The 23,860-nt window shown below is 42.8% G+C and overlaps 2 protein-coding genes across 13 annotated transcripts in view; one reads left to right on the forward strand and one right to left on the reverse strand.

The window, feature by feature from the left end:
• Positions 1 to 200: 200 nt before the first annotated feature.
• On the reverse strand, positions 201 to 16,267 carry SENP8 (SUMO peptidase family member, NEDD8 specific). 7 transcript variants are annotated; one of them, XM_084782537.1, is made up of 3 exons: positions 16,245 to 16,264; positions 3,117 to 3,172; positions 201 to 1,392 (listed from the first exon to the last, which is right to left on the reverse strand). In XM_084782537.1, exons 2-3 carry the CDS (start codon positions 3,126 to 3,128, stop codon positions 691 to 693), a joined length of 714 nt encoding a protein of 237 aa, XP_084638663.1. In that variant the 5' UTR covers positions 3,129 to 3,172; positions 16,245 to 16,264; the 3' UTR covers positions 201 to 690. The 7 variants fall into 7 exon arrangements, with proteins under 7 accessions (XP_084638663.1, XP_084638661.1, XP_084638662.1 ...); XM_084782535.1 differs by lacking the exon at positions 16,245 to 16,264 and adding an exon at positions 14,878 to 14,987; XM_084782536.1 differs by lacking the exon at positions 16,245 to 16,264 and adding an exon at positions 8,692 to 8,808.
• MYO9A (myosin IXA) overlaps positions 15,232 to 23,860 on the forward strand; it is a 173,646-nt gene continuing 165,017 nt past the window's right edge. For 4 of the 6 annotated variants that reach the window (XM_084782526.1, XM_084782525.1, XM_084782528.1 and 1 more), the window contains exon 1: positions 15,233 to 15,694. The gene's annotated coding sequence lies outside the window, so the exon portion shown is untranslated. Of the gene's footprint in view, positions 15,695 to 23,860 lie in introns of all 6 variants that reach the window. The other 2 variants (XM_084782524.1, XM_084782527.1) reach the window with 1 other exon arrangement.

Below are 23,860 nucleotides of genomic sequence, written 5' to 3' on the forward strand. Positions count from 1 at the left end.
ACCACATCAGGCACTCTACCTCATTGTTATATCCCCAGCCCACAGCCACTTATTTTAATGAAGTTTCTCCTTTCTTAAAGCATTTCTTTCTTTCTGTTTCTTTTCTTTTTTCCAAGACAGCAGTTCTCCGTGTAACAACAGCTCTGCCTGGCTGTCTTGGACTCGCTTTAAACATTTCTGAAAGCATCATCAGATGAAGATGAGCTAAAATCATCTTTATTAAATATTTGCAGATGGGAAAGCCTTTGCATCAGAGAACACCTAGTTTTTATGATACAAAGGCCATAAATGGAGTTAGGTCAGAATCCATTTCCAGTCAGACACCTCTCACCATGGCTGTGCTGCAAGATTTTGGCTCTTCTGCTGTTTTCTTCACACACGTCTTTAGATTTCATGTTACTGGTTTGCTTTATTACATCGCTTCTTCTTTGGGACAAGCCAATGAGGAAGAGAGACACTGTGTAACGAGTGGTTTTTAAAAAGGGTCTGGTAGAGAAGGTCAAGACGTTTCCCAGAACACACTGCTTTCCTCAGGGCTAAAGTGAAACTTCCCATTCAGATAACGCAAAGGATGACATTCTTTCAAAATAACAAAGCAGCAGGGAAAGTAAACTTTCATCTACTAGTGTTTTTCCCTCAGGCACTGAGGCTGCCACCACAGGGAAAGGCAGAAAGAGGAGACCTCAAGCATCACAAGTGTTCTTCAGTAGCTGCTTCTTTTTTTTTAGCAAGTCTGGCAATTAGATCTTTCCATTCTCCCCTCTTCTTTGTGATGTAAGGCGGGGTGAGGAGCTGCAGTGGGGACTCTGGCTGCCGTCTAAAGAGGTTCTGACACAAGGCCTCAGTGTTACATATCACGTACATCCCACAGTCATAGCTGTTCTGTTGAGCTGGCGCTTTCTCTTCCACAAAGGCCAGTTTGTCCCCTTTGCTCCCTAAGAACGCCTTCAGTTTCCCTGCTACCTGCTTTGCATGGATTGAGTTGCTTCTACTATGGGAATCATAATGAAAGAAGCTATTTTTATCCTGGAGATAAACCAACAAACTCCAGTGGGTACCTCCAGCTGCCTGGTTGGAATTATCATTGATGGCTAAAAATACAACTCTTTTGTGGGGAAGATCCAGGGGTTCAAGAAACATGGCAATCTCTGCAGGGCTGCTGGTGCACTTAATGAACTGGGTGACTTCAGGGCTGATGAAGCACACATGGTCGGAGCAATCATGAAACTGACTATTAGCAAAGTATTCAAAGGCAAACCCAATAATATGGTCGTTGAGCCAGCTTGGAGGGTCCAATAGTGAGACGTCTGACTGTCTCAGTAGACTGTCCATGTAACTCAAGACCACGGGGTCCATCCTGTGTTGAGCAGGGCTTCTCAGAAACTCCAGAAGCTGAAGGAGAGTCAGAAGACAGTATTTATTGTGGAGCATGATACTGGGTACAACAACAGTACAACTCTTACAGGATTGTGGGAAATATAATGTATAATTATAAAGTTTTTAATCGATAATTTCCACCAATGCTGACATCATAAAACACTAAAGCCAGGTAATCCCAGCACTCTGAGTTTGAGGCCAGCCTGGTTTGTTTACAAATCAAGTTCCAGGACAGCCAGGGATACACAGAAACTGTTTTGAAAAACCAAAATAAATAAATAACAAAACAAAACAAGCAAAAGCACACTGAAGAAACTTTAGCTTATATACTGGATGTGAACACAGAATGAAAATGAAAAATTTCAAAGACAATATAGAATTTTAATATTATATTTAAATGTAGAGATTGGTTAAAATTATAGCTGACGTTTTACCAAAATTCCACAGTAGTAAACACATTTTAACTCTAATAAACATGCATAGCCAGGCGTGGCGGTGCATGCCTGTAATCCCTACATTTAGGAAGGAGAGGCAGGAGGCTCAGAAGTTCATGGTTGCTTTAGCAACAGAGAGAGTCTGACTGAAGTCTACTGTCTGGATAACAACATCAAACAGAGATCCTGCCTCAATACGCATGATGCCAACAACAAATTACTTTTAGATTAACAATGAATTCAAAGAGTCTTGAAGAAAAAAATGGTTATAATTGCCAAAGGAAATAGTTTTCATCACGGTAACTTTAAACAGGTAAGATACAATATTTATTTTTCCTTTCATAATAGAAAGTGACATTGGTGATGGCTGCAGTTAAAATGTGTGGGAATGGCTGGGTGGTGGTGGCGCACGCCTTTAATCCCAGCACTTGGAAGGCAGAGGCAGGCGGATCACTGTGAGTTCAAGGCCAACCTGGTTTACAAAGCAAGTCTAGGACAGCCAAGGCTGCACAGAGAAACCCTGTCTCAAAAAAAAAAAAAAAAAAAAAGTGGGAATGTCAAGAACAGAAACCAAATGTGAGCCTTTCCTAATTATGCCCAGCTTTATGCATGAGTGATGCTTTTACTTATTTCACATCTTTAAATTTCAATGGATGGGATAAAGAGTATGTAATTAGCCGGGCGTAGTGGCAGACGCTGGTAATCTCAGCATTCAGGGAGGCAGAGGCAGGTGGATCGCTGTGAGCTCCAGGACAGCCTGGTCTCCAAAGTGAGTCCAAGACAGCCAAAGCCACACAGAGAAACCCTGTCTTGAAAAACAAACACAAAAATAAAACAAAAAAGATCATCAGAGAATTTACTTATTTGAGACAGGCTCTCACTATGTAAACTAGGCCTGCTTTGAACTCAAACAAATCAATTTGCCTCTGCCTCTGCTTCTTGAGTGCTGGGATTAAAGGCGTGCATCAAATAAACCCAGAATTTAAAAGAGTTAAAAAAGTAGTACACATAACAATCATGCTATCAACTAGATGACACCATAGATACAACCAGAAAATCCAACTAGCATTACAAACCAATTACAGCAAATGAGGGCAGGAAACAAAATAGCCATTCACATTCACTTGTTTAAGTAACAGGTTGATTAATTTAGAGGAAACTCAGACAAGGTGTCTCAAAAGATTAATATGCCTGTGATTAGCCAAGGCTATGACGACATAGCAAAGGCAAATGTGCAGGTGGAGAAGATGGCTTACTTGGGCCTACAGACCCAACCGAGGTACCTGTTAACTGCTGTGCACTGACCTGGCCACTCATGAGTACTTCTAGAACCACAGGTCAGGAAAAGGATCACAGGTAGACTGAAAGCATAAAGCAAGGCATAATCTAAGAACACTGAATTATGACACCAACATAACTGTTAGATCAATTATTTTTACCATTTGATTATACTACACACAGCCATACAAGTTTGATATAACCAATTCCATGTAATCAAAACCATACAAAACTGTACACAAATCTGGGCGGTGTGGTTGCATACCTTTAGTCATAGCACTTGGGAGGCAGAGGGAGGCCAGCCAAGGCTACAACAAAGAAATCTTGTCTTGATAAACCAAACCAAACCAAACCCACAAAAAGCTGTACACAAAAAATCTTTCAAGAAAAAAACATTCAAGTAAAATGAGGTGATTAACGACAGTGTACAAGACAGTTTTATATATACACTGCATATGATCATTTGAATGACTTCAAGGACAGTGTAAGGCTGCTTATGAGAAACAACATGTATTTTTGTATACATAGGATGCCATAAATTAAGACACTAAAAAATATTTCAAATCCAGTACCTGGGAGTCAGAGGCAGGCAGATCAATGTGAGTTCGAGGCCAGCCTAGTCTACAAAGTGAGTTCAGGACAGCCAAGGCTACACAGAGAAAACCTGTCTCGGAAAAAAATAATTATTGAGACAAATTCTCAAAAGTAACCCTAGCTGGTCTGAAACTTGCTATGTAGATCAGGGTGGCCTGAAATTTATGGCAGCCCTCCTTCATTGGCCTTTCAAGTACAAAATAAGTGTTTATGAAAAGAGATTAACAGCATCAGGCATGGTGGTACACGCCTTTAATCCCAGCCCTTGGGAGGCAGAGGCAGATGGATTGGATTGCTGTGAATTTGAGGCCAGCCTGGTCTACAAAGGAAGTCCAGGACAGCTAAGGCTACACAGAGAAACCCTGTCTCTAAAAACCAAAACCAAAAAAAAAAGGCAGCTCAGTGGTATTCCACAGGACAAAAACAAGCTAACTGGGGGTGGGGGTGGGGGTGGGGGTGGGGGGGTGGGGAGGGAAAGAGAAGGAAGAAGAAGAAAGAATAACTAGAGTTTAGACAAACTGGAGTCAGGAGCCGAGTTAACGAGGCATAGAGCACATTGGTTACGGGTGAGCTTCAAACTTGGCTCTAAGCTTCTTGGCAGCTAACCACAGAGTTAAATATTCACAATGCCCATAAGGTAACAACATTCTTTCTTGTTTGTTTGTTTTATCTTTGTTCTTTTTTTATTTTTTATTTTTTAAATTTTTTATTTATTTATTTATTTATTTTTGAGACTGGGTTTCTCTGTGTGGCGTTGGCTGTCCTAGACTCACTTTGTAGACCAGGCTGGCCTCGAACTCACATTGATCTGCCTGCCTCTGCCTCCCGAGTGCTGGGACGAGAGGATGCACCGCCACTGCCTGGCTGTTAGGCTAGTAACAGCATTCTTTTATTAACATCTAATAGTTTTGTTATGTGTTTTGATATAGGGTCTAACACTGTAACCCAGCATGGCCTGGAACTTGCTATGCAGCCCATGTTGGCTGCAAACTCACAGTCACCCTGTCTCAGCTGCCCAAGAGTTGGGATTATTAGCATGAGCTGCTACTTCAGGCTTTACTTTCATAAAAGAAAACATTATACCATAATTTGTCTGTTCCACACCATCTTTATGACAGATGTAAAAGTTCAAATACGATTGTAAAAAAAAAAAATGATCCTTTTAACATTAAGCCTGACAACAAAGGATACTAGTCAGCTTGTCAAGTACAACTTTAGCGGCTGAGTACCTGGACTTGATATAAAGATAGCTTACTGTATCTTACTATAAAGTCACATGCGTCAAGCCAGGCTTCCTGGACACACGGCTCTTTTATATCAGCAGTTCTCAACCTGTGGGTTGCAACTCCTTTGGTTTATCAGATATCCTGCACATCAGATATTATTACAATTCGTAACAGTAGCAAAATTATAGTTGTGAGGTGGCATGAAAATAATTTTATGGTTGGGGTCAGCACAACAGGAGGAACTGTTTAAAGGGTTGTAGCATTAGGAAGGTTGAGAACCGCTGTTTTATAACATCAGTAACTACAGCATAGCAGTGAATGGCAGGATGTACAACTTGGCAAACACCTGAGCTGTCTGTTAGCTCTCTATGCCCCCCCTCTAAATAGCCAGTTAGGGTTATAAATAAGCCTGTAAGAAAAGTACTCAAATAGGCAGCGTGCTTCACCGTGGAGGAAGTGACTACAAGACTTCCCATGGTGCTCAGTCGGTCACCGCTTACCATCTGATCAGCTTCTAAGCTGCATCTCTGCCCTCCATCGATTCCCACTGTCCCTTCATAGTTAAAGGCAGTTTTCCTGTCTATTTACTACCTTATTGATTTGTTGAGGCAAAGTTTCATGTAGCCTAAGATGGTCCCAAACTTAAGCTGATCCTCCTGCCTTAGTCTCCTCAGTCACACACCCAGTGAAGCTTGTATTTTATTCAAATAGTTTTTGTGGTCTGGGGATTAGCTCAATAGCATAGCATTTGCCTAGCATGTGTCTGATCCTCAGCACCAAAAAACAGGGGAAAGTTTTGTGTTTTGTCTGAGTCTTAAGACACCCAGTATGAAGGATGGAAAGATGATTCAGCACTTCGGAGCACTTACTGCTCTACGGAGGCCTGGAGTGCAGCTCCCAGCACACACACTGGGAAGCTCACACGTGCCCTTAACTCCAGGGATCTGATGTGTACTTCTCTGCACCTGCGCACACACACTCAGACACACACACACACACACACACACACACACACACACACACACACACACACACACACACACACACACACACAGTTTGTTAAAAATCAAGTATGTAGAGCAAAGATTGACTTGATTTCATACAGAATGACTGTGATAGTTCAACTCCCTGAATTCTAATGAAAATACAACAAAACTAGGCTTACGCCAAACCACCCTAGCCAAGAAAAAAACAAAACAAAACAAAACAAAAAGCAAACTCTAAACTTTCAACATAAACACTTAAAGATTGGGTTCTGTAATCTATCAGCTGTGTAATCACACATAAATCACTTTTTATTAAGTCACAATTTCCTCTTCTGTAAAGTGAGACTATTGATATACAACTTTTATCATAGGGTAGTTGACAGTGCAAAATGAAGAAATAAGTAAGATAAAAATTATAATGTAAGGTATTCCTAGATATCAATTATGCCATTACAATGTTTATATCCAGAGGATGAGAAGATATTTCAAAAATAACATTTGAAAATAATTTGATGTTTGCAAGTATGAGAAGATTAGGTCTAAGCCAGGCGTGGTGGCTCATGCCTTTAAACCCAGCCAGCACTTGGGTTTAAAGGCAGAGGCAGAGACAGGCTGACGCTGTGAGTTTGAGGCCAGCCTGGTCTACAAAGTGAGTCTAGGACAGCCAAGGCTACACAGAGAAACCCTGTCTTAAAAAACAAAAACAAACAGGAAGATTAGGTTTAGCCAGGTTGCACGCCTTTAATCCCAGCACTCAGGAGGCAAAGGCAGGCACATCTCTGAGTTTGAGGCCAGCTTGGTCTACAGAGTAGTTTCAGGACAGCTAGGGCTACACAGAGAAACCCTGTTTCCAAAACCAAACCAAACCAAACCAAAAGCCTCAAGCTTTTTATTTTTGGTTTCCTTTCCCCCTAGTTAGGTATTTTCTCTTAATGGAAGCCTAAACCATTGGAGATTTGCATAAGGTGTTAGGTAAAAATTATCATCAAGTTCTACATTAACTCTCAAGGACAGAGATTAGATTTTATTCATTCACATATTTTAATGCCTCACAAACTGGATAGATTTAATAAGAGGATATTTTACCTCAGTAAAATAAGGAAATCTATTTTTAAAATTTCTTAGAAACACAAAATCATTGAAAGGGAAAATTTTTTTTGTTTGGCTGTTTTTTGTTTGTTTTTTGTTTTTGTTTTTTTGCCCTGAGACAGAGTTTTTCTGTGTAACAGCCCTGCCTGTCCTAGAACTCAGTCTGTAGACCAGGCTGGCCCTAAACTGAGAGATCTGCCTGTCTGAGTGCGGAGATTAAAGGCATGCACCACCATGCCTGGCCTCACTCTTATTTAAAAACATTTAAAATTCTATTTATTCCTTGGTGTGTGTTTGGGGTTATGCATATCACGGCACGCATGTGGAAGTCAGAGGAAGACAACTTTTGGTAGTTGGTTTCTCCTTCCCATCAAATGAGACTCGGGAAGTAAACTCAAGCAGGCTGGAGGCCAGTGCATCTATGTGCTGAGCCATTCTGCCATCCCTTGGCTACGCTTTGGCCCCGGGATATAGTCCAGATGATCCTTCAGAATTTATTCTACCACTGAGGCTTTGCATTTGCTGTTTCATAACTGGAAATAGCTATCAATGGCTAACATACCACGGGCCAGTTAGGCCTGGTGGTCCAGACCTATAATCTCTGATGCTTGTTAACTGGGGCAAGAGGTTAATTAAAGGCTTGCCTATATTATAAAGAATTCAAGGTTTAAGCCTAGACTGTTTAGCAATTTAAATTAATTTTATGTAGCTATAGGCTTCTTAGAATATAAAAAATAAATGCAAGAACAATTATATTTAGACAGTAAGATTAAGCAGTAAGACAACTTTTTTGTGTGTGGTATATATGAGTGTTTGTATGTGTGTTGTTCATGTCTGTGTGTGTGTGTGTGTGTGTGTGTGTGTGTGTGTGTGGGCAGAGGACAGAGGTCAATGCTGGGTGTTTGCCTCAACGGCTTGCCACCTGTTTTTGAGAAAGTGAACCTGGAGCTCGCTGACAGACTGGCTGGCTAGCAAGAACTAGAGATGCTGTTGACTTTTTACCAAATGGTGGACTACAGTGTACACCACCACTCCTGCTGTGTTACATTGCTGTTGGAGATTTGAACTCAAGTGTTTGTGTTTCTGTGGCAGATGCCTTACTGAGCCCTCTCTCCAGCCCAAGTCCCATTCTTTTTTTTTTTTTTTTGGTTTTTCGAGACAGGGTCTCTCTGTGTAGCCTTGGCTGACCTAGACTCACTTTGTAGACCCGGCTGGCCTTGAACTCACAGCGATCCGCCTGCCTCTGCCTCCCAAGTGCTGGGATTAAAGGCGTGCGCCACCACCGCCCGGCTCAAGTCGCATTCTTAATCAGCTTGAGAATGTAAACTGGTGGTAAGGGTGACGAGGAAGGTAAAATTGGACTTCAGATGACTACATGTCAGTTCTGCAGCTGCTGGGTGTGGCAGCGTATGCCTGTAATTCTAGGGCCGAGGACGCCCAGGCAGGAGGATCACGAGTTCAGCTCTAGCCTCGGGTTATGGGGACTCATTAGCTCCCAAAAAACTTCTTAAAAAGTCTCAATTGGGGGGGTGGGGAAGGTGGTGTACGTCTTTAATCCCAGCACTCAGGAGGCAGAGGCAGGCGGATCTCTGTGAGTTCGAGGCCAGCCTGGTCTACAAAGCCAGTCTAGCCAGGGCTACACAGAGAACCCCTGTCTCAGCACCTCCCCCACCCCAATGTTCTAAAAGCATTACTTATCTTAGTCACCTTTTTATTGCTGTGATAAGATGCATGAGCAGAACTGATTTAGGGTATAGTTTAAGAGCATCAGCGTCCACGGCCATCCCGGCAGGGAGCATGGCAGCAGGCTGAGCAGCACAGTGCTGGAGCAGCAGCTGAGAGCTACCTGACACACAGCCACAGGGAGGGAGGGAGAGAGAGCGCACAGGAAAGGGATTGGCTTCTTAGGCCTCAAAGCCTACCCTGAATGCACACCTGCCCCAATGGGGCCACATTTTCTAACTCTTCCCAAACAGTTTTACCAACAGGGGACCAAGTATTCAAATATATGAGTCTCTCGGGGACAATTCTCATTCAAACCAATACAACAGTAAATAATCTTATTCTTGTAGAAGAGGCCTTCTTATATAAGTAAAACAAAATTCAAGAGCATAAAGCAGGAGAATGCCAGAAATACTTGCAAAAAATAAAAATGTAGCCAAAACTAATCTTCAAATCAAGTGACAAAGACAGAAAATATCTGGTATATATAAAATTATGTATCTGCAATGTCCATAAGAAAATAGTTCCTAAAAAGGAAAATGAAAAGTCAGAAATTTGAAAAAGAGATCTGAGTTATAAAGATTCAATAAACAACAAATAAAAATAAGAAAACACCAGAGCCGGGTGTGGTGACACAGGCCTTTAATCCCAGCACTCGGGAGGCACAGGCAGGCAGGTCGCTGTGAGTTCAAGGCCAGCCTGGTCTACAAAGTGAGTCGAGGACAGCCAAGGCTACACAGAGAAACCCTGTCTCAAAACAAACAAACAAACACCCCCCCCTCCAAAAAAAAAGAAAGCCGGGCAATGGTGGCCCACGCCTTTAATCCCAGAATTTAGGAGGCAGAAGTAGGCAGATCACTGTGAGTTTGAGGCCAGCCTGGTCTACAAAGCGAGTCCAGGACAGCCAAGGATACAGAGAAAACTTGTCTTGAAAAAACTAAAAGAACCAAAACCAAAACCATACCAAACATAACAAACAAACAAACAAAAAAAAAAAAAAGAAAGAAAGAAAGAAAAAGAAAAGAAAACACCAGAAGACTCAGTTTTCATCACTGAAGAGAATGGTGTTAGAAAACAGGGGCAAGACCAGGTACAGTGGTAGCACTCCAAGGGAGACAAAGGCAGGTGGATCTTTGTGAGTTCTAGGCCAGCCTGGTCTACAGAGTGAGTTCCAGAACAGCCAAGGCTTCAAAGAAACCCTGTCTCAAAAAACCTACCAATACAGAACAACAATTTTTTTCCTTTTTTCTTTTTTGGTGAGAAAAGGAGGTAAGGCTAGAGGTCCCCACGCCTCTGATTTGGAGGAACCGAGTTTATCAGAGCACGCTGAGAGGCTTTTATTCATTGGCCATCAGAGAAGGCAGGACTAAAAGTTTTGACCCTGTAATACAGATTCTCAAGATAATAGCTATAATTGAGACAACTGAGGGTTTCTCGGTGTCCAACGTATGATACAGTACCTTTCTAACAGATAATTACGGAAGAGGTAGTCATTTAATTGGAAGTTAAAGAAAGGACCATATGGAGATTTTCTGTAATAAAATTCTTAAAAAGCTTCACTAGCTTTTAGTGTTACAATGTCAGATAGTCTTGTTCTCACTCCCCGCCCCCCCACCCCACAAAGGGGACAGAGAGTGGGACCTCACCCTGCAGAGCTTGAGTTCTTAGTTTGTATTGAACAGAAAGTCAGTGCAGGCTACTTACATTAAAGAAGGTCGCCTCTCACAGAACCTGGCTTTGGCCGCTCAGGAACTCTGCTCATTCTGACGAGCGGCACTGAAACCCTACACTCAGGTTTCGGCTACACTTCAGCAGCACATTACTTGGGCACTCACTGGGATTTGAGCACTAAGTTGGTACACTGAATGGTGTACACTGAAGGAGATAGGTTATCTGGGCCTTGCGGATCTTTTTGTTAGAGTTTTACTCATTTTAGGGGTTGAAAGGATTGGCAAGAAGAGAAGTGTTCCCCCATCCGAGTAATGACCAGGTTTGACCCTGCTTCGCTTCTGAACTCAGGTGAGATCTGGTCTGTGGAGGGTGGTATGGCTGCACACAACAAACAGGCGTCCTGACGTCAAGTCTGAAATGAACAACACGTACATGTACAGATGCGGTGTGACCACAACGCTGTAATACCCTGGAGCGTGTGGTCAGGTCACCGCTTTACAGAAGCACCAACAATACTGAAGAACTAGGAAGACTGAAGCCTGGGCCACAGGAGATACGGGTTGATCTACACTGGGGATGTCCTTTTTTCCAATCTAGGTTTTGTTTTGTTTCTTTCCTTCCTTCCCTCTTCCTATCTGGTTTTTGTTTGTTTGAGACAGTCTTACTGTGTAGCCTGGGCCAGCCTTAAGCTCTCTGGGATCCTGCAACTTTACCGTCGGAGTGCTGAGAATACAGATGATATTCAAGCCAGGCATGGGGGCACATATCTGGGATCCAACCTGGGGCTACAAAGAGACTCCAGGACACCCAAGGCTACACAGAGAAACCGTCTTGGAAAAAAAGAAAAAAAAAAAAGAAAAACAAACAAACAAACAAAAACCCAAAACAGTCAATACCCTATTGAGCTGCAAGTGTCAATTCAACTTTTCAGAATTAGTTCATAAGCTAGTTATTTCATTTCTACGCGACTCCTACCCCAGACAGGGCCTTGACACTCACCCCTGGCTGTCTTCAACTTGCTTTGTAGATCAGGCTGGCCTGGAATTTAGACCTCCTACTATCTCTGCTTCCTCAATGCCGGGAGCCACCACACCCAGCTCTATCTGCCCCTTTTGACCTAGGGATTATTCTGCATTAATTTTTTTCAAATAGAACTGTAATCATATTCTTTCAGACTTTACCATCTCATTATCTTCCAGATGAAGCAATGTTACAGCTTGGCATACATAATTACAACAGTATCTCCAGTTACCTTCCTGAATTATTTTCTAGAATTGCAGTTGCAAATATATGCACCCAAAGGGTTATTGCCAATGAGGGTTCTGGCTATTAGGGAACAGAAAAGTTACCAGTTTCCTGTACTCACTTCAGCCTATCATCTTTCTCATCTTTCCAATCTCAGATCTAATGTGTCCTATTCTTGCTTCAAACTATTACACTAGAGTATTTTGAAACTGGGGATTCATAGAGGAGAGGTGATTAAAACTTAAGGGTTCAAAGACCATGGTCTGGATAAAAAAAACAAACAAACAAACCTTTATTTTCAATTCATCCTGGCTCAAATTTAGCATTTTCTTCAATAATTGTAGGCAGCCGCTGTAGTATTAGCAGTCTGTTTTTGTCACTAAAAATCTGACATTTTCACATCATATTAAAGTTGTTGCAGGTATCTCAATATAATTTATGCGCATTACTTCTTTGACATTATATAATTAGGCCTGTTGCTACATGCTGCTTAATACATAAAGAAGCACATCTGCAACTACACTACATACTGTAAGGCGCTTAGCTACTTCCCGTTGCTGTCTTACTTCTACACGTTCTACTCTATGCATTTAAGTGAACTTTCTGAGGTCAGATTGACAGACCAAGCTGCCAAAGGGATCTAGACTGTAAGGGGTTAAGAGATATTCTCCATTTATATTTATACATTGCTTAAAGTAGGTAAGTATGGTAACATGGGATTCAAGGCTCCTCATAAAATGTTAGCACATTTTATCACCTTCATCTTTCCCCACCCCTACTCCTCACTGTATGCTCTAGCCTTATGAGACAACATTCTTATCTGGAGGCAGATAGACAGGTTTTGTTTTGTTTTGTTTTGATTGACCCTAGTTAATATAGAGCAGCCATGCTTTCTTGGGGTTTACCTCATGCAGCTCGTTTCTGCCAAATGAATTATTCTTTGTTTAAAAGCCTGTTTTCCCCAATACTGTGCAATTGTATGAAGGCCGTGCTTTAGACATCTTTTCTATCTTGTTCTTCAATTAATAAGTGAGCAAGACACTTAGAATTATCAGTGCACAGGAATGTCTCGGGGATCTAGGTGCAGAATCTCATAATTGGCTCATCTCCGTTTTTGGAGGGGGATAAAAATGGATGGTTCTTGAGCTCTGAGACTGGACATACAGCTTAGAAGGCGCGGTCACTAGGAAGAGAAGGGTCTGTAACGGAGGCGCGTCTGATTAGGGCTGGGGGTGGGAAGCAGAACTGGTGCCCAGTGCAGAGAGGACCTGAAAGTTTAAGCTCTGCTGAGGCTACAGGAGAAATTCAAGGTATGCCTAGGCAAGGTGGTGAGCCCGTTGCAAAAATCAAAAGCAACACCAAAAAAGCAGAAAGAGGCTGGGGACATAGTTTAGTGGTAGAGCAATGCCTAGCATGCACGGGGCACTAGGCACAAACTTGCTGCCCGTACCTCCCTCTCCTCCTGTGCACATAGAACTGTCTTGACTAGAAAGGCAGTAGTGGCTTCCCTTTTCTCAGTTCCCAGAGCAATTATTTAATTTTTGTTTTTGTTTTGGTTTTTTGAGACAGGGTTTCTCTGTGTAGCCTTGGCTGTCCTGGACTCGCTTTGTAGACCAGGCTGGCCTCAAACTCACAGCAATCCACCTGCCTCTGCCTCCCAAGCACTGGGATTAAAGGTGTGCGCCACCACCGCCCGGCTCTAATTCTTTTAATATCCTGCTCAAGCTTCTCATTTTATCTTGCACTTTTTGTTGTTAAAGGATTCCAACTTTAAGGTTACAAAAATCAACTCTCTCAACTTCTTGTCTGTTCCCAGCTCTCATCACTCCCTGCTGTGTCGTTTCATGGTACTCTACCACTGTCATTAGTCATGTGGTGAGCTATAGATTATGCGGGAAGGGAGGGCAATAGTTTTACTTAAAAAAAAAAAGTATCCCAGCTGAATCTAAGGGACAGGCTCATGTTCTATCGCTGTTATTTTCTACCCTTCCCCACCCACCTTTCAGTTATTTGTTCTTAGATTCTGTCACCTCCCACCCTCCCCCCTCCTCTATTTTTTTTGAGACAGGGTTTCACTATGTATTCTCCACTAGTCTGAAACTCCCTATGCACACCAGGCTGGTTTGCCTCTGCACCCAAGTGGTAGGGATTGAGCATGTGTTCCATCACAACTGCGCCCCCCCCCCATTTTTTTTTTAATTGGCTCAAACTGGCTTCCCACTTGGCAATCTAACTGTCTTATTGTTTCAGGAGCTGGGATTACAGGCCAGCCAACCCAGGTAATATGTCATCTTTAAAAACAGCCTTTGCACCTACGTTTGGTTCATCTCTTTCACTCCTTATTGTAAGTTTTTCCTTGCGATCAAGATTTTACCAGGTACTCCAGGTTGGCCGCAAACTTGCCACACAGTCAGGTTGCTTTAAACGATGGCTACTAGGTATATATGGCAATTCTCTTGCTTTTTGTTCTTCTGGGTCACTGTCACACACTTTTATACCGCCTGTTCTCTACGTCTCCCATTTTTCTCTCACTAGTTACAGCCCACTGCGTTTCTAGAACAAGTTCTCGCTCTCTTATTTATTTACTGATTGGTTGTTTTAAATAGGGCCCCTCTATGTAGCCCTGGCTTTCCTGGAACTTCCTTTGTAGACAAGGCTAGCCTCAAATGTACAGCGATCTAGCTGCCTCTGCCTCCCACGTCAGTGGGAAGGAGAGGGAAAGATGGACTGTGAGGGCAGGGGAAAGGAGAGAAGGGATAAGGGAGGGGAAACTGGCCTTGGTCCCCATTTTAATCTTACTTTCAAGACAAGCTGACTCTTAGCAGTATAGATGCTAATACAAGTTCCCGACAGGCCTGAACGTCTTCCGGGAGAAGTCCGCTTCTGCAATCACGGACCTCTAGTTTGCGTTCCCATCATCCCGTGTTGTTTTACTGTGTTACCATTGCGGATTCTTTGTTTCCTACATCACAGCGCTTCGAAAAGTTGAGATTATTTCTCTTCCTTCTGCTATTCTGGGATTTACAGCATAGAAACAATTCAGTGGAGTCTATGGAATGAATGGAAAGAAATACTTGGACACGGGGGCGGGGACGACGGGGGGAGGGGCGTGCGTGTGTGGAAAAGGGGCGGCGCTGAGAATCCAGCCGCAGAACGGGGAAAGGGGCTCGGGTACGCTAGAGTCTGCGTGGCGCGCAAAGCGACCCACTGCTTCCACAACCTGAGACAAACCCAAGTAGGGAGGAGGCTTCTTACCTATTCCTCAGGCCTCACCAAACCCAACCAGCCTTCAGGGATCTCTGTGCTGGCCGGAAAGCGAGACCTAAGGTCGCAAACCCAGAGGGTTGCCTCTCCAGCCTTACGACGCTTCCATCGGGTAGTAGTAGTAGTAGAGAGAGAACGTACTACGGAGGTCTCAGCGCGGCCGTAAAGTGAGGAAGGAAAGGGGGAGGCGGGGCCAACTCGGGGGTGGAGGAAACGGGGCGTGTCCGCGCAAGCGCACGCGGCACGCCCCAGCGGCGTCACGTGCGGAGGCGGGGCCGGGCGGGGCCGTCCCGGGCTTGGCTGCGGGGGGCGTGGGAGGTAAGTGCGCGCGCGCCTGCTCGGCTGCTGCCGGCGAGTCGCGCGGGGCGGAGCCGCGTGAGCGGGGTCGGGGGCGCGCAGGCCCAAGCGGACCGGGGACGCGGAGGCAGTTGGCGGTGGCCGGCGGAAAGTCTCGGCAGGACCGGGAGGGACTGTGGCGGAGATACCGGTGCCACGGGCAGAAGCGGAGACCGCGGGTTGAGGCGGCCGCTCCAACGCGTGCTCTCTGGGCGGGGTGCGGCGGCGGGCGGGGGGGATGTGCCTGCCCAGGCCGGGCGGAGTCTCTCTGACAGGGCGGGGGATGCGCGGACGCCGCTCGCGGGGACCCTGAGGCTGCTGGGCCCACCCTCGCGGAACCGTCGGACCCCCCCACCCCAGCGGGCGTCGGCCTCTGCCGGTTTCCCTCCGGCCCGACCCTGGAAACCGAGGGTGGGAAGCGGCTACCGCCAAAGAGGAAGGGGCTGTGGCGGCCACCGCGGCGGAGCCCGAGGTAAGACCCGCCCCGGCACCCAGCGGCCCTGCCGCCCGGCCTGGCCCGGCCCACGTCTCCCGCTCGGCTCTTTGGCTCCCGGAGGGCTGCCCCGCCCCGCCCCGGCGGAGACGCCCCGCGAGCGGCTCTGCCCCTAAAGCCTCGCGAACGCTGGTGTATGGCCCGGATTCTCTTCCCCCTACCCCGCACCCCCCAAATCTCTACTCCCTCATACCTTTCACTGGCCAAGACACCAGCGACCGCGGCGATTCTGTCACTGGCCCCCTTCCACCTCCCGCTTAGAACCCCCTTAGACTCTCTTAGGACTCCGACCCGGGCCTCTGGACACCGTTACGTTTGAGCGGATCCCAGTCTCCCCGTGAGCCAAGGCCACTACTGCTTCCTAATCCATTGCGACGCCCCAGATCTTTGGATCTCTTAAGAATCATTGCTACCCCCAGCCTTTCTAAGGACCCTCTTGCATCTTACTTCCAGTCGGGTTTGCTAGCCTCAAACCGCCCCCCCCCCCATTCAAGCTTTCAGATAGCCCCAATGTCATGATGCTCCTAACCTAGTAGGTTTCTTGGTCAGCCCTTTGCTCTGGTGTAGCTTCTCTAGAAGACTTACCTCAAGCAAGCCGTGTTCTCTCTCTCTCTCTCTCTCTCTCTCTCTCTCTCTCTCTCTCTCTCTCTCTCTCTCTCTCCCCCCTCCCCCCTAATCAGGATCCTTTCTTTGGTTGGAAAGAAAGAAATTTCCAGGAAAACTTGATTTTCTTTCTTTCTTTCTTTCTTTCTTTCTTTCTTTCTTTCTTTCTTTCTTTCTTTTAAAACTTAGTCCAATGTATTCAATCCATTGTATTTTAAGGGGTCAGGCCGAGACCCATGTTTGGAACCTTTGGGCTGGCCGCTGAAAGGAAAGAGAGGGAAGCTTGTTAAAACCCAGAGAGGGAGAGTATGTGTGCCATTACGAGGTAGAACAGCTTGCTCCTCATCTTGTCTCTTCAATAGGACGAAAGAACCAGTCTAAATCTGACACTTTAGGGACTTCTGTAAGGATTCAGTTGCGTTACACCAATATACAGTACATATCTCACCTCTTCATGGATCTGTACAGATGCATAGGTTTTAACTAGAGGAATTTTGGACTTACTGTTTATGAACTTGTTAGAAAAACAGGATTTATAGCTGTTTTTAATCCCTGAAGACTGATGTCATTTTAGAATTTTTTACCGCCTAGTGCTGCTGTCTTCTCCAAGGAGCAGCTGTACATGTCGTTCAGGGTTGAAGCCATTCCTAACAGCTTTCTCAGTAGTAGTAAAATATTGCATAAAATGAAGTTGTACTCCTGAGATGTCAAGGTGGACATGTTAAATGCATAATTTTAATGTTTATGCAAGGATGAGGGATAATAAGATCTTTGTAGTTAGTACTTAAAGGTTTTTTTCCCCATTTTGTGTGTGCTCATGTGCATGTAACATAGGGAGAAAAATCAATTGACATTATAGGTACTAATGAGACACAGTTTAGAAGTCAAAATGTTCAGAAAAATATTGTAGTAAAAAGTTTCTCGTCTCTAGTCTCCAGCCACTCATTTTCTACTTTTCCAGCTTCTTTAAGTTGTATGCGTCATATTTCCAGCATTTACAAGCTTATATCTACTTATATTCTTTTTTAAAATATATTTTATTGATTTATTCATATTATATCTCAGTTGTTGTCCCATCCCTTGTATCCTCCCATTCCTCTCTCCCTCCCATTTCCCCCTTCCTTTTTTCCCCTATGATTGTGATTGAGGGGGCCTCTACTTGTATTAAGACACACAAACTACACACAAATAATTTTGTTTTCACGTAATACTGCTAAATCCTAGAGATCATTCTGTAATAGCATGCATGGTGAGCCTGGCTTACTGTCTGGATAGTAGTCTATTTTGATGGACTTGGATTTGTCTTCAGTCCTTTTCTGAAAATTGTTGCAAGCAATTTTAAATGTATCAGTTATATGTGTAGATGATTTTCATGATTTGAAAAACATTCTGATTCTTTGTATTGGACAAAGAAGTGTATCCAAGGTAATTTCTCATTGACTTTCTGAGCTACAACTGTGTGACTAGTTTTGATGGTAATTATGTTTATCAGATAAAGTATTGTAGGGTTTGAAGTGAGGGACCAAACTGTTCCGGTTTGCCTCTTTAGAAGTCACTTTAGAGCAGATTAAAAGTAGAATAAAGGTAAAGCCATGAATCTATCAGAAGAGTGGTAATGGTTCTGAATTTGGGTGTTGGTTAGTTGACTAGTCTCGGTGACTTGAGGGGAAGAGGATGTGGAGAGGACAGAATTGTAGATAGCTTGCCACATGATGAAGATTTTTATATTTTTATGGTATAGGGATAGGTTTTGTTGTGACATGTTAAATAAATACCTGAATTTGTGACTGAAATTAATAACATTAGGTTCTGTCTTAGTAGTAAATTTTGGAGGCAAAGAGGGAAATGATTTCAGGCAGAAACTCAATATTTGAAGCTCATAAAGAGTTTTTCAGAAGTTAGGTATTAGTATTGAAAAATCAATCCAATGTGTTATTTTTACTCCTACTATTGCTGTTTTACAGGTGTATTTTTGTTTATTAGAGCCTGTGTCTGTACGTGTGGATGTGCATGTGAATGCCTTGTTTGTGGAGGCTAGAAGAACATGTCAGACTGTGGTGAAGCTACAGTTAGAGGCTGTCGGGGCAGCTGGACACAGGTGCAGGGAACCGGACAAGGGTCCTCTGTAAGGGCAGGTTGAACTCTTACCCTCTGAACAGTCTCTCGGGTCTCATGTTCCTCAGGCTAACTCAAAACTCATTGTGTAGCCTAGGCTGGCCCTGTACTCCCTAACTCTACCTTTGGGATGCTGGGATTGTGCGAATGTGCCGCCATGTCTGTTTAACACAGTGGTGGAGGTTGCCCCCAGTATCTTGCCCCTAATGAGGTAGCCGGAGCTGCTAATGTGCACCAGTATGCTCAGCTAAACTTACATGCTTTAAAAGAAATATAACTAAGGTTGAAAGTAGTAATACAAGCCCCATCTTTTCTAATCATTTGGAATCATTTAGATAGCTATTCAATCTTTAATATTTTCATAGAGGTACAAGAAATTTGAGAATAAGATTGGCTAAGAATATTAGGATTTTTTAATTTGAATGAATTCTTCAGGTATATTAACAATTTAAAGAAAGGACTTTTTAGATGTTTTGAACTACATTAGCTTGAGTCAAGCATGGGATTATAGATGTATAATTACGTTACTTTGGAGGTTGAGGTAGGAGGATTGGTAGTAATTCGAGGCCAACTTGGCGATGTAGACTGTCTCAAAAAAGAACAAACATGCTCAAACAACAAAACATGCTCCCTGAATAACAAAACACATCAATTTAAATGCATCCCACGACTACAGAGGCTGTTTAGAACTCTTGTCTTTGCCTTCCATGTCTGTAAATTACTTGGTAGTTTATTGTGTAGTATATGGTAGATCCATATTGTGTCACATTTCATAAGTGCTCTTAGTCCAAAAACACAGAACCCTCTCTGCTTCTCTTCCCCATGAAACCAGGAACAGAGCAGACAGAAACTGCAACTCTGTATTTATTTATTTATTTATTACTTTTTTCAAGATGGCATTTCTCTGTGTAAGCTTCCTTTTGTCCTCAAATTCATAGAGCTCTACCTGCCTCTACCTCCAAACACTGGGATTACCAGCCACGGAGACTGCTTTATCTTTTTTTTTTTTTTTTTTTAAAGATTTATTTATTTATTATGTATACAATGTTCTGTCTGCATGTGTGCCTGTGTGCCAGAAGAGGGCACCAGATCCACATTATAGATGGATCTGAGCCACCATGTGGTTGCTGGGAACTGAACTCAGGACCTCTGAAAGAGCAGTCGGTGCTCTTAACCTTTGAGCCATCCCTCCAGCCCTTGATTTCTTTCTTTCTTTCTTTTTTTTTTTTTCCAGCCCTTGATTTCTCATCTCAACTAATGGCACCTTTCTGTTCTCTCCAAGTTTTCAGGAACCCATGAAAATCATTTTTACTCTGTCATACTGCCATGATCTAGTTTGTCATTGTATCATCTTCTTTATCATAATATTTCACATTTTTCTTTTTTCTTTTCTCCTGTATTCTCTTCTTTTTAAATAAACTCAAATGCCTTTTAGGCTTCTCTGATGCTTCCCAAGTGGTTTTGCTTTCTATCTTCTGCTGTTTATTTCACCATACTTTCTTTTATATTCTTTTTGCTGCTGCCAAAATAAGTGTTCTAAAATACTCTTAGGCTCTTTTCAGTTGCAATGAAGAGACTCAGGCTGCCTTAAGATTTTAGAGGTGCTTTTGGAAAACAAACGTACATACAGAAGGGAACCCAGGAAAAAAGAAACAAATTGATTTCAAGAAGAAAAGGAACCTGTTAAGTTAGAAGCAAGAGAAGGCAGATTTCACTTTAATTTATGGCAGTAGTGTGAATAGGACCCATGGCCTTGTGCATGGTAAGGTATGCCTCAGCTACAGAGCCACACTCAAGAGCTAGATTTTACTTTAGTTTATTTGCTGCATTATTATTAGGTTTTGTTTTGTTTTGTTTTTTTTTTTGGGTATACTCTTTTTTTTTTCCTGCCTTATAGCTTCCATTTATTCCTTATTTCTGCCTTTTGTAACTACCATGCCATTACCAAGCCAACACCTTGCTTCCTGGCTGCTATTGTTTAAACTTCAGATCTTGAGCAAACTCTTCTGCAGTCTAGGATTTATCCTCTCTTTCTCTTCATTTTTTGAGGCAGGGTTTCTCTGTGTGGCCTTGGCTGTCCTGGATTCACTTTGTAAATGAGGATGGCCTCAAACTCACAGAGATCTATCTGCCTCTGCCTCCCAGAGTGCTGGGATTGTAGGCAAGTGCCACCCCAGTCTAGGATTTTTAAAAATTGTTTTATTTGCCTGGCCAGTCTGGAATTTTTTTTTTTTTAATCTGAATGCTCACAAAACAGTTTCTTTGGCTCAGTTCTTTTGTTTGCCTCCACCCACTCCCCAGCTTCCCAATGGCTGCTAGCAAGATGGAGTGACCATTCCTGACCATTTAGTATTAGTTGTGTAATATGTGTACATTTTGTGCACAGGGCAGAATCATGGTTAAAAGTATAGAGTAGTATGCAGGTTAGTTCCTACAAAGTGGGGTTGTAAGCATGGAAGGCAGCATCATTGAAATGGGTAATACAGATGCACATTTAATTGTCCTTCCAAGTGAAAGGTCTGCAGTGCTTTCAGGGTGAAGTCTAAACTGTAGCATGGCGAGTCACCTTCTCTAGCTTTGCTTGTTTGAGACAAAGTCTTTCTGTGTAGCCCTGGCTGTCCTGTAATTCACTATGTATACCAGGGCAGCTCAGAGTCTCAGAAATCTGCCTGCTTCTGCCTCCTAAGATCTGTTTTTTTTGTTTTTGTTTTTTGTTTTTTGTTTTTTTTGAGACTGTCTTACTTTGTACACCAGGCTAGCCTTGAACACGGACAGATCTTCCTATCTCAGCCTTCTGAGCTTTTCTTCCTTTGCTGTCTTCCTTGAATTCTTTAATGCATTTTTATTGAATTTAGTTTTCTCGTCTTCATGCTCTGTTTCCTTTCAACCCTTTCCTTGCTTGGCTAGTTCCTATCTGACCTCCAGGATTCAGTTCAGGTGTATCTTTTCCAGGAAGCTTTCCTTTAACTCCTTCTGGATTAAAGTGTGTGTGTGTGTGTTTTTTTTGTCTGTGACAGTCCTTTGTGAAAGTCACTTAATTACTTGGTCTATTTTCCTTTCTAGGTTTTACTTTCTTTGGTAAAGGGGATAGTATAAATAGTATATAGTGACACAGGCATTTAGATTATAGATTCTATTTATTTACTGTGTGTATACATGTCTGTGGGTCAGCATGGGCCTAGTGTAGGTCAGAGGACAACTTAAAGGAATCAGTCAGTTCTTTCCTTCTACCATGTAGGTTCCTGGGGTTAGAACTCAGGTCAGCAGGCATGGTAACAAATGAGCCCATCTTACCAGTCCATTTTCTTGTGTCTGTCTGTCTGTCTGTCTATTTGAGACAGTTTTACTGTATGAGGCAAGCTAGCCTTGAAATCATAGTAATACTCCTGTGTTAGTCTCTTTTGTTAGAATTATAGTCGGGCATTTAAATACTGTAAATTTCCCATGAAATTTTAACATTCTGATAAAACCATTGTAAGTAAAAAATATTTAACACAATCCTGGTAATACCTAGGTTAGTGACACAGTACTACTTTTGTAATATGAGAAAGTTCAACTGTTGTAAATTGTCTATCATCTGTGTAACAAATGTACATGGGTAATAAATGTACTGCTCAGTAAGTTTTCATCACGTGTATATATTTATGTAACTAGTACTCAGTGCCACAAAAAAGAATATCGCTAGAATTTCTCAAGCTACCTTATGCCTTCTTCTAATCCTAACCCATTTCATGGAGGATTTAATTTTAAATGAGATTACTCTTAAAATATAGTTTTCTCTCTGGGGTGTGTGTGTATGTGTGTGTTTTAAAGACTAGGTTTCTCTGTGTAACCCTCATCCTTTCCTGAAACTGGATTTATAGACCAGGCTGGCCTTGAATTCACAGGCCTGCCTCTGCTTTCCAAGTGCTGGAATTAAATTTTTTGCTTGTTTGTTTTTGAGCCAAGGTCTATTTCCCTCACTAGCTTCTGAATACTGGGATTTTAGGTGTATTCTATGATACCCAGCTTTTAAATGTGTCTTTAAATAGACATGGTAGGTAGGAAATTGATTTTGTAGAGAGACCATATATAACTTACATAAACACAGTTGCTCTATTCTTATGCACTAGGTAAACTAAAACCACGTTATACTAAAATTATAGAAGGTTTGTGTTTGGAAGGATTTGTTGGAGTAGAGTGGTATAAAAGATTAGATAAATTGAAGTGTATTTGGTGAAAGTGACCTATTTTGATGGTGAACATACTTAGAATAGGTATAGTAAACATGCAAAGAACTTTCAGAATTGGGTTTGGCATTTGGATTTTAATGTGAATTATGTTGCTGCATCATCCAGGAGAAGTGGGGTCATCCAGGAGGCAACTGGAGTGTAATTTTCCTCAGAGTGAGGAAAGGACTTGTCCTGTGTCATAGCTAAATTTGGAAAAAATTGTTTCTTTTTCACTACCAGCAATAATTGTTACTTTTCTTAAACCATAAGGTATATATAGTTCTTTGAATATGTAGGTATTCTTTTAAACATACTTTTTCCTTAGTTATGCTTTTCTCTCTTAGTCTTAAAATCCATTTTATCTAATTAAAAGAATATGCTTTTTTTTTTTTTTGAGGTAGGCTTTTTTTTTTTTTTTTTTGGTTTTTTTAAGACACGGTTTCTCTGTGTAGCCTTGGCTATCCTGGAACGCACTCTGTAGACCAGGCTTGCCTTGAACTCACAGAAATCTGCCTGCCTCTCTGCTGGGATTAAAGACATGGGCCACCACTTGCTGGGCTCTTTTAAAGATTTGATTTTATGTATATGAATGCTCTATCTGCATGTACACCTGCATGCCAAAAGAGGGCATCAGATCACATTACAGATGGTTATGAGCCACCATTGGTTGCTGAGAATTGAACTCAGGACCTCTGGAAGAGCAGCCAGTGATCTTAACCACTGAGCCATCTCTCCAGGCCCAGAATGTGGACTCTTAAACCTGGATTTTCAACAGATTTGTTTTCAAATTCCAGTCACATCACTTAAGAGCTGACCCTTATGTTTGAGTAAGTCACTGACCACAAGAGAGATTCAGGATGCTTATCTCTTGTACGGTGATAGTGTTTTTTCCTCACAAGGTTATTAAGGCTGTTTACAAGCTTCCTGGGTCATAGCAGTTGGGATTACAAGGGAATGTCACAGAGACTGGCTAGAGTTGAGTATGTAAAAGCTTTCTTCAGTTTAACAGTCTCCTGTAATGTTTAAGAATTTCATTAGGGCAAGGCTTGATGCCCAACGCCTTTAATCCCAGCATTGCGGAGGCAGAGGCAGGTGGATCTCTGTGAGGTCAAGGCCAGCCTGGTCTACATAGAGAGTTCCAGGACAGCCAGGGCTATCCAGAGAAACCTTGTCCACAAAAGAATTTTATTAGGATCTAGGTGGCTAATCACACTTG

This window comes from Acomys minous, assembly GCF_964271855.1.
Source record: "Acomys minous genome assembly, chromosome: 5".
NCBI classification, from domain to species: domain Eukaryota; kingdom Metazoa; phylum Chordata; class Mammalia; order Rodentia; family Muridae; genus Acomys; species Acomys minous.